The 15,497-nt window shown below is 41.2% G+C and overlaps 1 protein-coding gene across 3 annotated transcripts in view; it reads right to left on the bottom strand.

Annotated features, from left to right (window-relative positions):
* Window positions 1–6,779: 6,779 nt before the first annotated feature.
* LOC125252947 (NLR family CARD domain-containing protein 3-like) overlaps window positions 6,780–15,497 on the bottom strand; it is a 97,043-nt gene continuing 88,325 nt past the window's right edge. For all 3 annotated transcript variants that reach the window (XM_048166643.1, XM_048166644.1, XM_048166645.1), the window contains one exon: window positions 6,780–7,665. In XM_048166643.1, the coding sequence (XP_048022600.1) occupies window positions 7,659–7,665 (7 nt within the window). In that variant the 3' untranslated portion in view covers window positions 6,780–7,658. The remainder of the gene's footprint in view (window positions 7,666–15,497) is intronic.

The raw sequence follows: 15,497 nt of genomic DNA, 5'->3' as shown, positions 1-15,497 counted from the left end.
CAAGGACTCAGTGGTATCGACAACGTCCCTTTCGATATCAAGAAGAAGTATTTCCTGTTCAAGCTGTGCCATCTTCTTTTCCAATAAACTTTTATTGTAAGCAGAATAACTCTGGCAAAACAATTTTATTTGAGATTTGCCTATGTCCCACCACTGGCTCAAGGACTTATACTGTGTTTTTTTTTTCTCTCTCCAAATCTCCCAGAAATGAGTGAAAGAGTGCACAAAATTTTGATCTAATAATAATCTCTTATTAAACTTCCAAAAGAAATTCTTGAACGTGCTCTCTGCAGTAGTAACATCAATAGATAGAAGATGGTGATCAGACAAAGCAGTAGGACATATACAGCTATTATAGAAAATATTTTTTTTACTTTTTGGTATGTAAATTCTGTCTAACCTAGCCCCAGACACCATATTGGAGTTTGTTTTCACCCAGGTATATTGTCTGACCTAAGGAAAAGATTCTCTCCAAACATCTATAAGATTGTGGTAAACAATTAAAGACCGAAGCACATCTGCGGATTGACTGTGGGGCTCTTCATGATTTCTGTCCAAAGTATGACTTAAAGTACAATTAAAATCTCCAGCTAAAACCATAATCCTATCATGGGGAACATCACTTAAAGCAACTTTAAGTTTTTCAAAAAAAATAACACGTTCTGATCCAATGTTGGGTGCATACACATTGACAAAAGAAAACTTAATGCCCAGAACAGTTATGTCAACTCTCAGCAATCGACCAGAAATCAATTCAAAAACACTGACTGGTTGCTCTCTATATTCAGGTGTAAGCAGAATAGCCACCCCTGCACTAATATTAGAGCCATGACTCAATATTGCCTGACCCTTCCATTCAGTCAACCACTGTATCTGATTGTTCTCATCGGTATGCGTTTCCTGTAGAAAAACAACACCTGCACTCTTCATCACAATATAATCAAACAGACTAGCCCTTTTTATAGCATCACGACACCTATTAACGTTCAATGAACTAAGTCTCAAAGGTGCCATGAAAATAAGCATAAAATAAACACACAATAAAACTAACCTATCAGAGTTATTAGGTAACCAAGCCATATTAATTTTTTACCTTGTAAATTCAGAGAACTTCTAACATTACTGAGAAGTTTCTTAAGGCGGTAACGTTTGGGTTTGTCAAGCTCATCAAAGGAAGCTTTTCTCATAGCCATAGTACCAGACAACAGAAACAGTTTTAAATCTGGAAAATATGTCTCAATTTTTGGTTTACGAAGTCCTTTTGTAGTATCAAGAAAATGATTGATCTGCTGAACAGTGTAACGATCAGCCAAATTGGTTGAGTCACATGATTTAAAATGGGGTCAGATTTTACTGTGTGAGTTTGTTAGTGGTTAAAAGAATTAGACATAAAACGGTGATAAAGTTAAATAAGAATTGTGTATTTACAATATTCACAGGAACTTTAAAACAACACAATAAAACCAGGAAAACTCAGTCTGTTAAAAGCATACAGTCCCAAATACCATACCCTAAAACAGTCCAAGAATCCTAGTGTGCTGATAAAAGTCCCAATGTGAGTGTCCACCAGTGTATATACAAATGTCCAAGTAGTGATAGTCCAAAAGTTGTGTCTGGAGAGGTAAGTCCGCAAATGGTAACTCCACAATCCAGTTAAGATGACTGTTAGTGAATCTCTGTTTGTTGCCATGCTGCTCTCTTTATACAGATATTTTTCCTGCTTCCTGTCATGTGACTGGTCACATGACAGGCCAACCATTCATCTCTTAAAGACATACACACTTAAAATGTTAAGAGGAATAAAATGGACTAAAACACATGTAAACCAATTAAAACTCCATTATACATAAAATCATTGTAATAAATAGAGCGGTAAAACATGCATTTTGTGTGACAGTGTCACATAGTCCCCCCCCTTAGCCTATGTCAACACGGGGAAGAAACTAGTCTGTTAAGAGTACTGTCAACCATAGTCCATAAAATGGGTATCCTCTTTAAAGTGTGACCTAAAATGTCTTTGAAATAAATTAGCTAAAACTAGGCACTCCCATGCAGGCACTAGTTGGCTGGAAGGAACTGGGGAACCATTACAGAGTGGAGGAAGTCGGTACCAGCCTGGGTAACCCTGGGTAGGTTGCGCGGTTCCTCCCTGGTGCATACTGTACCCAGCTTTGCCGGCATGCCTCTCCCCTCGAGCATTCCTCCTTCCTTGCTTGATGGTTGGTGATGATGATGATGATGATGACGATGACGATGCAGGGTGACGAGATGGTTCTTTGTTCGTTCCGTTGACATTACACACTCCGCAGTCTCCCACATACCGCCAGACATCCTTACGGACCGTTGGCCACCAGGCGACCTCCAGGATGCTGAGAAGAGTTTTCAGCCGACCATGATGTCTCTCTGTTGTCCTTTCGTGGAGGATCCGTAACGTTTGTTCGATCAAGGCCTTTGGGACGACAAGCTGTAGTCGGTACTGGCCGCCCTTGCACTGGATCTGTCGGTACAGCAAGCCCTGGTGGTTGATCACTGTGATCCTGTCGGTCTGGGGTGTGGAAGAGATGATGGCGAGTGTGTAGTCATCCTGTTGTGTGCTGTTGGCTTCCTCACTGGAGAAGGGTAGAACAGAAAAGATGTAGCTGACATCTGGCCCTGATGATGTCTTGGTGCAGCTAATTCCTTGCTCTGTTGTGCTGTCCGTCTGTGAAAGTGTTGAGATGGTGGAGCAGTCAGTGGGAGGTGAAGAGGTGTAGATGGTGGAATGCACAGGGTTGGAAGTCTCTGTAGGACTTGGGACAGTGGCTTCCGGAAGTTTCTTTTCCTTCAGTTGTTTTGCCCACTGTTTGTCTCTCCTCCGAAAGCACTCAACAACCTCTTTTTCTAATGCCGCCATAGCCTCTTTCACATATTCCTCCATCTTATTGAATCTTACATCCACAGCCTCTCTAAAACACATTTCACGGTTCAACTGACTTTCAACAGAGTCTTTAAAATCCTTCTCCAGTTTTAAAACAAGGTTTTTAAGAGAAAGTACTTCAGTACGAAGCTGTTCACAGTCACACTGGTGTAAAATCCGTTCATCATTAAAATTAGCAGGTGTTTTAAAAGGAGCAGCATTACCAAAATGAGTCGCCATCTTTTACCACTTTCTCAACACAGTTTTTAAAATCTTAAACGTTCCCCGTACGGGCCACCATATGTAACGATCAGCCAAATTGGTTGAGTCACATGATTTAAAATGGGGTCAGATTTTACTGTGTGAGTTTGTTAGTGGTTAAAAGAATTAGACATAAAACGGTGATAAAGTTAAATAAGAATTGTGTATTTACAATATTCACAGGAACTTTAAAACAACACAATAAAACCAGGAAAACTCAGTCTGTTAAAAGCATACAGTCCCAAATACCATACCCTAAAACAGTCCAAGAATCCTAGTGTGCTGATAAAAGTCCCAATGTGAGTGTCCACCAGTGTATATACAAATGTCCAAGTAGTGATAGTCCAAAAGTTGTGTCTGGAGAGGTAAGTCCGCAAATGGTAACTCCACAATCCAGTTAAGATGACTGTTAGTGAGTCTCTGTTTGTTGCCATGCTGCTCTCTTTATACAGATATTTTTCCTGCTTCCTGTCATGTGACTGGTCACATGACAGGCCAACCATTCATCTCTTAAAGACATACACACTTAAAATGTTAAGAGGAATAAAATGGACTAAAACACATGTAAACCAATTAAAACTCCATTATACATAAAATCATTGTAATAAATAGAGCGGTAAAACATGCATTTTGTGTGACAGTGTCACAACAGAATACATTTTAGTCTTACCTCCAATTACAAGCTCCGAATCCATCGCGTCATTGTCCATTATCTCGTTGTCCTCATGTTCATTGCCAGAGTCATCCATTAAATCCACAGATTCTTGAGATAAAAGGTCATCTTGACTCTGTTTAAACAAGTTATCAATAGTTGCATCGTTCACAATTTTATCAGACTGCGTTTGATTTCCTTCAATCAAATCAGTTTCAATCACACACTGTAAACACACCTGTCTCGGGCTAGTCTCTGCCTGTGGTACAGCGGGGATGTGACTCGGGCCGGCCGCCTCCTCAACAGCCGTCTCCAGAGGCCTCCAGCACCGGTCTCCCTTCGGGCACGTCACCTGGCGCCGAAAACGCTTCGCCCGGCTGAGGTTCTGACGCCTCAGCCGTCGCAACAATATCCTCACCGGCCGGCCTCACACTGTTCTCCGCATCTGCAGCTGGAGCCGCAAGAAGGCCCGTCAGTCGGTCTTGGGCAAGTTTGCCTAACGTGTCCAAATTCACCACAAACAAAGTATCTTATCGACTCTGAACTAATAAAAATAGTGTAATCTTTGCAATCAATGCTCAATTTTACCGACAGATTTAACGGATCACTCTGAGAATTCAAAATCATAAAAACCTGACGCCGAAAAGACATCACATGTTTAATATCAGGGTTTTTACATCCAAGAGGGATCATTTTGATGGAACTCACTATTTTGCCGTACCTCTGGAGTATTTGCTCTAGTTTTTCATTTTTAACAAATGGAGGTACGTTTGATAAAATTACCTTCTTGGCTGGGCTTGGCAAAGGCAAAACAGGTACGAAAATATCTTTGATTACCAATCCAGTTTCAATCAAGTCATTCACCATTTGGCTTTCACTGAGAAAGAACACAATGGCTTTATTCATTCGGGAGGCGGATCTATTAGCACCACCGACAGCCTCACTCACGGCTATCAAACAATCCTCCACCGACACAGGGGCCTCAGGCATACATTTACACCCGTGTTTGAGTGTTAACTGCGAGAAATCTCCCGCTTCCGACCCCATTATCCCTACTCACTGACCGAAGTCAGGAAAAACCTTTAACTAAACCTAACTATAACGAAATTATATAAAAACCAACAGGAAAAAAAAAAGTAAAGAAGTCTCACTCAAACAGAGAGATACTCTCACTCCCGCCAACAGGCTCCGTCCACACTCACTCCCAGCATGCACTCGCAGAGAGAGAGAGAGAGAGAGAGAGAGAGAATTTTTACTCTTAAATAAAACTTCTGTGCACACATGCTTCTTTCAAGTCATTTCCATTGTCAGTTTGAAATACTCTATAACGTTTCCCCACACTTGTTTGTAGTTCTTTCTTCATGTAAGTGCAGATAGTTTTGGCAGAAATGCATATTATGTTCCTTATTGTCTTCTGTAAACAACATTGAAGGGGTTATTTTCCTAATTTAGATTAGCCTATATAGATATATATTAGCCTATATAGACCCCTACTAATACAAAATTACTCAACTTAAAAGTTAACAATTAGCAGCTTTTAATAAAACCTCAGACCAAAACACGGCAAGTTAAGTAAGTTAAGCCTTATACCAGCAATGAATCGCAAAGGAGAGTATGGAGGAAACTGATCATGTATGTTCATGTAACGACTCACAACTCCTTTATTATTTATTATTTATCTGGATCTATAATGCGAGATGGGCTCCACCATCTTAGTTTGCGCTGCAGTTCACAGAGTCCTATCAGTCGATTTATAGCATCAGTTTCTCCTGAAATATATGCAAGTAAGTGGCTGGTGAACTGGAAGAATAATAGAGTAAACTTTAAAGTTACTTATTTGAATTCACTGTTTATTGATGCTTCCACTGATATCTGACATCTGTGTGTATTTTATAAACTCCAAATGTATTGTTTTAATGGTGCTTATGCGTATTTAAATGTCTGAAACCTTAAAGAAACATTATGTGGCTGAAAACACTGCATAGCTGTGATGACAAGAGAGCGCGCGTCCGTCTCGCAGTCAGAGTGCGAAAGCACAGTTTGAATCTAGCAGTTATGTGACGTCGCTGAACGTTCGAAATCCCATATGTGGAACCGTACGCCCAGGGGCACAGAAATAAACATCCCATATGTGGGACCGTACTGCTCAAAGGGTTAAACAATAAACTGACACAAAGACATTTGAATATGTGTATACGATCCTCCTTCCTCACATTTGTAAACACTGACTCAGTACTTCCGCCTACATCAACTGTGACCTTTTCAATTTAATTGCGTATTACGTGACATCACGAACGTGCATCGCAAAACAGAGCAAGGCCAGCATTTGTGCTTATAAAACTTAAACTTTTTTATTTATTTTTTAAAATGACCGATCATTTTGCTAGATAAGACCCTTATTCATCGTCTGGTATCATCTGGTATTGTTTAAAGCCCTTTTCCAGATAGCACACGTACGTCTGCAAGACGTCTGTTATAGATCACTTCATCTGGAAAGCATCTGCTGTTTACAAACATCTGATAGACGTCTTTAAGATGTCAGTTTTACATACATTCTAAATCATAAACATCTTAATGACATCTTCTAAATGTCTATTTGACATCTGACAGGAAACGCTCTAAAAAATACGTCTTCCAGACGTAAACACACATCAAATAGACGTCTCCGAGATGTACGTGTGCTATCAGGGTTGAAGCTGCACTGAAACTGTCATTTGGACCTTGAAATGTCTGGTGTCCATTGAAGTCCACTATATGGAGAAAAATCCTGGAATGTTTTCATCAAAAACCTTCATTTCTTTTCGACTGAAGAAAGAAAGACATGAACATCTTGGATGACATGGGGGTGAGTAAATTATCAGGAAAAGTTTATTTAAAAGTGAACTAATCCTTTAAGCACAAACACACTATAATTAATGATTAGTTTAACAAGGACATTTGTTATGAAAGAATAGCACTGAGCACAAAAAGTGAGGATCCAGATGCAGTTTAATGAAAAAATACAATCCAAATTCATAGTTCAAAACCAGACAGAAGGTCAAAGCACTAGTAATAAATCCACAAGAACATAAAACTCCATGGACGAGACGAGAAATCCAAGATGAGACAGAGATCAGAAACAGGAACAACGAGACTGCTCAGAAAACTGTCAGTAACATGAAACAAGAATTCATACTGAAACAAAGCCTAGAGGAGTATAAATAGAGTTAATGACATGATTTAAACAAGACACATATTTATAGTTAAAAAAGTAAAATATGTACAATTCTTTTATATCATAAAGATATTTGTATAATTTCCCTTTTACCATTTTATAGATAAATGTTATATCCCCAAACACAAGCAACCCTTTTATGGAGAAAATAAAAAGAATATAAAGCGTAATGGTCAGAAATGTGTTGAAAATGACAGTTTTAGTAACAATATAGCATTAAAAAGATATTTTGAGCTGCTAATCCAACTCAAAACTTTAAACCTGCCCATAAACATTTCTTAGAAGTATGTAGAGTTATAAAGAAGAACAGGTAACACTTTAGTACGGGAACAATTCTCACTTTTAACTAACTGCTTATTAGCCTGAATATTGGCTGTTTATTAGTACTTATAAAGCAGATATGAATGCCTTATTCTGCATGACCATATTCTACATCCCTTAATACTACCTAATACAACAACAACCACCTTACAACAACTTAAGGTAGATATGGTCATGCAGAATAATTAGTACACAAAAACTTTCCGTGTGTGATGATCACTGTGGGTTTGTGTCTGTTGATTGTGTTGAATGTGATGTGTCTGTAGCGGCTCTTTATTCTCCATCAGCTGATCCAGAGAAGGTCAGGCCAACATCTAAAACCTGTAAGTAAAACACAGACAGTCAAATGATCAGTCAACTATATGCACTATTAGTCAGAGATTATAAAATAACTCTGTGATGTAAAATTTGAAATATCTTTTTAACCATTCAGATTTTGATTTTGCATCCAAACCACTATGAATTTAGACCCTTCACCCGTATCCATAATCCTGTATGACTGTGACATTGGGTCAGTTTTATTTGCAGTATGACAACAAAAGTAGTTATAAATATTTACCATTATCTTTTATTGCAAATGACATTTAAAACACATAATTTCAGGTTTAAAAAGACAATGACTATGTTTATACAGTAGGTGCACCAATAATGTGATTTTCAACAATCAGAGTAAGGACGGAATAAGGAATTGCAGTAAGATGTTCTCTACACTGCCAGTGTGTTCTTCACACTGTCTCTGGATGAAGATTAGGAGCAGACAGTGCTGACAAAGAGTTGTTGACAGAGTTCAGTGATTCAGAGTGGAGAGAAAACTTCAGAATAATGTCACAGAGTTCATTCATGGAGTTGTGTGAACAACACTACATATCCGTGTACGTATGAGCACATGTGCATTAGTTTAAAGGGATAGTTTATCCAAAAATGAGTTTTAAAGAAATGTCATATAGACGGGAATCAGTTTGAATTAAGTATTATGTTGGTCTGGTCTGGCAATACCGGATGCAAGATGACGTATGCGTTAGATACCCTGAAAAGAGCGATGGCGGGGAGGATGAAAGTCAGAGCAGTTTCTCTTGAGGCCCATCTCTACGGATGCCGTGTTTATTGTTTTATCACGACAGAAAGTGAATTATGTCAACGAACAGCTATGTAGCCAAGGGATTGCATCGTTAATGGAGTTCTAAACATTGTGAAGAGGGACTACAGGACGGAGCTGATTTGGAGCTAATCTTTAACTAATGTAAAAGCAGTGGAGTAACTGGATAATTATCAATTGCAGTGATTGCTGGATCAAACTGACTTTGACTGTTCTTTTAATGTTACTCATCCTTTAACACTCTGGAGTCGGGATACACGCCGACACATTTTGCAGGATTTTTTTCACATTGCAGACAAAAAATACTCCGTAATTTTTTGTCATAGAGACATAAGTAATATATCAATTGAAACTATAGAATATCTTCTTTTATTTGTGTGCACTCAGAGTAAAAACAAAATGTTGTGCTTTTTGCAAAATAAAGAAAACTAACATGATGCGTGATCTCTCATCTCCCTCTGAATGAAGTCCAATGATAGTTCTCAGAAAATTAAGTGTAACTTAATGAATACTAATTACACAAAAATGAGACATATGTCTAAAGAAATGTTTATTATCTTCAAAAGTGTTTATCTGCATATTATTAGGCATGATTATAGCAATCTCTGGAAGCCTCTGTTAGTTCCTGGAATGTCACATGGTATGCCCGTTCTTTATTTGGAGTCATTTGTTGACTAAAGGTGCACAGAGCGCCCTCCGGCTGCATGTATGAATTGAAAAAAACAGTATCCAGCGCTCATAGTGATGACAATAAATATTTAATAAATATTACTCCTCTGTATAGAAAATTGACAAACATGTGAGAAACCATCAATATTTCACCAAATGTGCATGCTTTTAAGCTAAAAGCCTACATGAAATGCCATAGAGGTAACATGAATGTTCAGACACTTTGCATCACAGAAATACATTATATTTTCAAGTATATTAAAATAGAAAACCATTATTTTAAATTGTAAAAATATTTCACAGTATTGCCGTTTTTTCTGTATGTTTGATATACAGCATAATGAGCTTGAGGCTTCTTTTAAAAACATAATAGTAATGCGTCCAATCTTTTGACTGCTGTAACGATGCAGGACTCAAGCAGGGATCCATTTGCAAAGCTTTATTAAAGTGAGCATAGTTGTACAGGCAGGGTCAGACAGGAGCAAACAGGAACAGCAAGGAACAGGCAGAATCATGGTCAAGATAAAGGCAGTAGATCAGGGCTGGCAGATATCATTCACAGAACAGCAGACAAGGCAAGGGTCAGGACAGGCAGCAACAGGTCGATAACGAGTAACAGGCAGGAATGGCAACAGACAGGCAGACAGGATATAAACGCTCAGAAATGCACAAAAGGTAAACAAGACTTCGCAAAGTGGAGGTGAGTGTGTGAGTCTTTTATAGTCTGGGTAATGTGCTTAGCTGTATGTAGCAACAGGTGATTGGTGTGGAGTGTGTGCATGTGACTGGCAGAGAGGATTATGGGAAATGGAGTCCAGGAACTGACGATGAACGTGACAACTGCATTGTAATTTAAACTATAATAGGCCTATACAAAATTTTCTTCACATGATGTAAATAATACGTGCATGCATGAGATCACAAAAATCATGTTTTTTTGTCAAGAGTGGACATTACATTAACTTTAATACAATAGCTGATGTGATCCTGTTATCAGCATGTTCACAGAGGGTTTTTCTCATAGCCTACCTGACTGAAAGGGCTCATTATGCGGGTCTGTGTCTTCTCAGGTGTGAATCACAGCATTATTCATGAAGATTCACACCTCCATGCATACTGTGTGTCTTGACAAAAAGTGTCTTACAAAATTTAAATCTCTATATTGTTTTATATGAATGAGTAGGCAGGATAATTTTTACATCATTTTGAAGCAAAAATTCTAGTCTACAACCCCCAATACCCAGAAGTTTTGTAAACACAGATTTAATATTTGTTTCTTGGACTTATTTCATTGACAAAAAAAAGTTTTTTGTTTTTTCAATAAACACGCATAAACGTTATACCTTCAAAAACACAAACATGTACATACATGTTCCTCACATATTATGGTAGCCTAGTTCGTGCTGAATACAGTGTAATTACATCTTTTCCATTAATAGTTTTATGAACAACTGAAAAAAGCACAAATGTCAGGGCATGTCTGTCATGATCACCGTCTGTTCCTGTCAGTTCCCGGTCATTTCCCATAATCCTCCATGCCAGTCACATGCACACACTCCACTCCAATCATCATCTGCCACATACACCTGAAGCTTGTTATCTGGACTATAAATGACTCACACACACCTCCTGATTGCGAAGTCTTGTTTACCCTGTGTGACATTTCTGAGCGTTTCCCTGTGTTTATTGTCTGCCTGTTTATTGTTACCGATCCTGCCTGTTTCCTGTTTATTGACCCGTTGCTGCCTGTCCTGACCCTTGCTTTGTATACCGACCTGTGAGTGATATCTGCCAGTCCTGACTTTACGATTACGATTACGATTCTGTCTACCTTCTGCTGTACCTGCTTGATCCTGTTTGACCCTGCCTGTACGACCACGCTTGCCTTTAATAAAACGCTGCATTTGGATCCCCTGCCTGAGTCCCCCTTCGTTACAGAAGACTTCTGTACAGATCAACACAGATCCAGCAGATCCACAGATCCAGCAGCTTGTGTGAGTGTTCCTGTCACGTGCACTATGAACCCATCTGCCCAGCTAATAGGTCTCCGTCAAGGAGACAGATCCATAGAGGATTATGTCACAGACTTTATTGGACTGGCGCATTTGACTTGCTTTGACAAGGTATGTCTTATGATATTCTTTCACGGTGGACTGTCTGAACCGCTCAGATCCGTTATGCCATTACATAAGCCAGACGGGACATTAGAACAATATATTGAGCTGGCTTTGCAACTGAGCGGATCTTCCTTTACTGTGGGTGTCGCGGAGGATTCCGACACCACGGTGAATCCCGTAATGGCTGCCACGCCCAAGAACATGCACAAAATGGCGGCTGTAACAACAAGTCACGTCTTCCCAGATTTTCCAGAGTCAAGTCACGTCACCACAGATCTCCAAGAGCAACATCATGTCTCCACGTCCTGTCTCCGCTGATCGCCCAGATCCACGTCATGTCTCCGCAGATCACCCAGAGCCTCGTCACGTCTTCATTGATTGTCCAGAGCCAAGTCAAGTCCCCGCTGAACGTCCAGAATCACGTCACGTCTCTGGATCTGTCTGGGAGCGGAGAGCGCTGCACTCCAGTGTGGCTGATCCTCCGCTGACTTCAGCTCAAGCACTCAAGCCAGACGGCCGCTCCGCACCCAAGCCAGCCGGCCGCTTCGCTCTCAAGTTCGTCCGTTGCAACGCTCTCAAGTTCGTCCGTTGCAACGCTCTCAAGTTCATCCGTTGCAACGCTCTCAAGTTCGCCGGTTGCTATGGACTCATGTTCGCCGATTGCAACGCACTCAAGTTCACCGGTTGCTATGGACTCATGTTCGCCGGTTGCAACGCAGTCAAGTTCGCCGGTTGTAACGCACTCAAGCGCCCTGAACGCGATGGACAAAATGGCTGCTTTGCCAGTGCCCATGGGCAAGATGGCCGCCCCTGCAGTGCTCAAGGATGTAGGTGGTTCCAGCCATTGAGTCCGCTCCAGAACCCGCTCCAACCGGTGAACCATCGCCTCACCCTCGGAAGAGGAGGAGGAGGAAGAAGGCTTCCTTCATTCTTCAGGGATCGGAGGCCTTCCCAGAGCCCGCTGTGGGCCCGGAGACCATTCCAGAGGTCTTTCTTGCTGCGCCCAAGCGTCTTGCCCTGCCGGCACCACCTGAGCTCCTTGCCCTGCTGGCGCCACTCGAGCTCCTCGCTCTGCCAGCACCGCCCAAGCTCCTCGCTCTGCCAGCACCGCCCAAGCTCCTAGCCCTACCAGCGTTGCCTAAGCTACTTGCTCTGCCAGCGCCGCCAAAGCTCCTTGCTCTGCCAGCACCGCCCAAGCTCCTAGCCCTGCCAGCGTCGCCTAAGCTACTTGCTCTGCCAGCGCCACCCAAGCTCCTTGCTCTGCCAGCGCCACTCAAGCATCTTGCCCTGCCGGCGCCGCCCAAACACCTTGCCCTGCCGGAGCCACCCGAACTCCTTGCCCACGAGCCTGCAATGGACCCCGTTAAAATCCCCAAGAACTTTTTAGGGGGGGCAGTATACCTGAGGCCGGGGAGCTTGTGGGTGGGGACCTTGCCCGACCACTGCCGTCATGGGCCTTTGAACTGTTATGGCCACCTTTGGACTGCAATTTAGTATGGCCACTAATGGACTCTGACCCGCTGGGGTCATCTATGGACTCTGTCCTGCCGTGGCTGCTCAAACCACCTGACCTGCCGTGGCTGCCCAAGCCACCTGAGCTGCCGTGGCTGCCCGAGCCATCTGACCTGCCGTGGCTGCCCGAGCCACCTGACATACTGTGGCTGCCCGAGCCACCTGACCCGCCGTGGATTCCTAGCACCTCTGATCGGTCCTGGCTATCCGTGGCACCTGACCCGCCATGGCTGCCCATGGCACCTGACCCACCATGGCTACCCGTGGCACCTGACCCGCCATGGTGGCCTGAGTTCCTGGAACCTGCATTGGGGACCCTGTTCCTGTCCGCATACCAGTCTCCAATGCACCCACCCCCCCTCCCTAGCTGTTCCGTTTACGTCGCGAGGACGCACCTTCTGCCTGTATCTGGATTACGATTCTGTCTACCCTCTGCTGTACCTGTTTGATCCTGTTTGACCCTGCCTGTACGACCACGCTTACCTTTAATAAAACGCTGCCTTCGTTACAATGTCAAAACTTCTCCAGGGCCCCAAATCAGCCTCAGACTCCAGGGGGTTAACAAACTGTGGCAGTAATGGATTGAGTTGTATTAAGTGCCACTAATGATGAACTTTGATTTTGACTGTTTCCTTTATTCCCCATTGAACAATTACTCAAATACCAGGCTATTTAAACTGTGCTGAAAGGATTTGAGATAAGAAAGTTTTGCTGTTGATGCTGTTGTTTATGCTTGTGTTTATTTCTAATGAATGGTGATATGTGGTGTGATGGAATTGGTGCACTGTCATTGTGAATACACTGATAAATTGCATTTTTGAGTCAAAGTTTGGGTTTTCTTCTTTGGGTTTATTCTTACAAGATTATGGATTCATGTTATATGACCGTAACTAAGATACAGAGTACATGTGTCCTTTGTTCACTCTCCTTGAGTGGACTGACTGGAGTGTCCTTGAATCTCCCTGTCTGGACTGACAATTAGGGATGGGCAATATGGCCTAAAAAATTTATCACAATAATTTCTGGTATTTATTGCGATAACGATATCAATAACGATAATATATTTATTATTATTATTATTATTTTCTTCTGTAAAATAGCAGGTTATGTTTAATTTGAGTTCAAGTGACTGTGCTGAAAAACATCATACAACAATAATTACACAATAATAATTAAAATCAATTACAAGTTTAAAATGTAAACACAGATTCTGTTTTTATTTATACTCTCATGGTGCAAACAGTGGCAAAAATAGTGCAAACAGCAAAAGTAACAATCACCAACCATGTCTTCAGTTGTGTTTCAAAATTTCAAAACAGAGTACAACTGCAAATAAATCCTGATAAAGTAACAAACATGTTAAAGTAACCTGATAAAGTAAAGAAGTTCCGTGTGAAACAGTCAATAACGCACTCTTAGAATGTAAATATAATACGTATGTGGAACATGCTACCACCAATTTGGTAGTTACATTTTCAACACTTTTGTCCCATGGAGCAAATTGTAAAAATAGCGCAAACACTGTATCAAAAAGTAACAATCCCAACTCTGTCTTCAGATAGTTTACAAAATACAGCTGTGACCTGGGCCGCATTAATGCACAGGCTTACCTGGGCTTAACCCCAGGGCCTAGGGCCCCGGGCTGAGGGAGGGCCCCGGTGATGCCGGAAAAAATATAACCGCATTTCATAATGTGATGACTGTCCCTTTAACATCGCTTTGCTTTGAATACATGTGCGGTCCTGCACGTGAAGTGCATCAAGACGCGCCGCGTCTAGCAGCAAGCAACTCACAGTATCAGTATCTGTACAATGCGGACAGACCGAGCGGGGCTGCCTGTGTGCGTACACTCATAGGGCTCGTTCACACAGAACGCGTTTTTGCTTTGAAAAATGCGAGACGCGGGCAGTGGAATGTGGGAAACCGCACAGTCTCGAGACACTTTTAAAACTTTTTTAACTGATTTTAACTTAGCTGAACTGATTCATGGCCTTAGAATGCCATGTCATGCGCGAGATGCTGCAAGACGCGAGCGCAATGTTTCTGCACGTCCTTCTAGCGCATGTTTACATAGAAAAACAAAAAAAGTAGCGCATTGGAATGGAAAAGCGCGTTCTGTGTGAACAGCCCCAAAGAAAACAATGTGTTCTAATTTTAAAGACATGGTGCGGCGCTGCGCTTCTCGACCGATGTGCGACCCTTCACTCACTGAACCCTGCAGTCATCAGTAGTCCAATAAAAATACAAATCACACAAAAATACAGTTTCTGAAATCGTTCAATGAGGTACTTTACTTAAAATGTTGAAATGTTGAAATTAACAATGAACAATACTTTTATTAACCTTACAGATGGAATCTCATTATAAAGTGTTACCATTTCATATAAATCCAAACAGTTATGCTTAAAGATGACCATCTTTAAATATCTACACAAAAGGCCATAGCATTGACATTAGACACATATTGTATGTATGTATACATTATTTGCTTCCATTTTACACTGTATTTGCTTCCATTTTAGAACACTGATTATTATTTAAATAAGATTTGTATTGTATTACAGTGATGATAAACTGAAATTGAATGCATTTCTGATTTGTTTATGCATGTCTGCTGCATGACCATACAGTTTGCTTTCCCATGACACTAGTTTTAATTATGCAACTTTGCTGCAAAACGAATCGATAAAAGCGACCAGCTGGATATAAACTAATGCAAATAGATGGTAACAATCATGACATTAAACATTTGGGTCGAA

This window comes from Megalobrama amblycephala, linkage group LG18, assembly GCF_018812025.1.
Source record: "Megalobrama amblycephala isolate DHTTF-2021 linkage group LG18, ASM1881202v1, whole genome shotgun sequence".
Taxonomy (NCBI): domain Eukaryota; kingdom Metazoa; phylum Chordata; class Actinopteri; order Cypriniformes; family Xenocyprididae; genus Megalobrama; species Megalobrama amblycephala.
The sequence above is the reverse complement of the archived record's forward strand: the minus strand, read 5'-3'. Positions and strand labels throughout refer to the sequence as shown.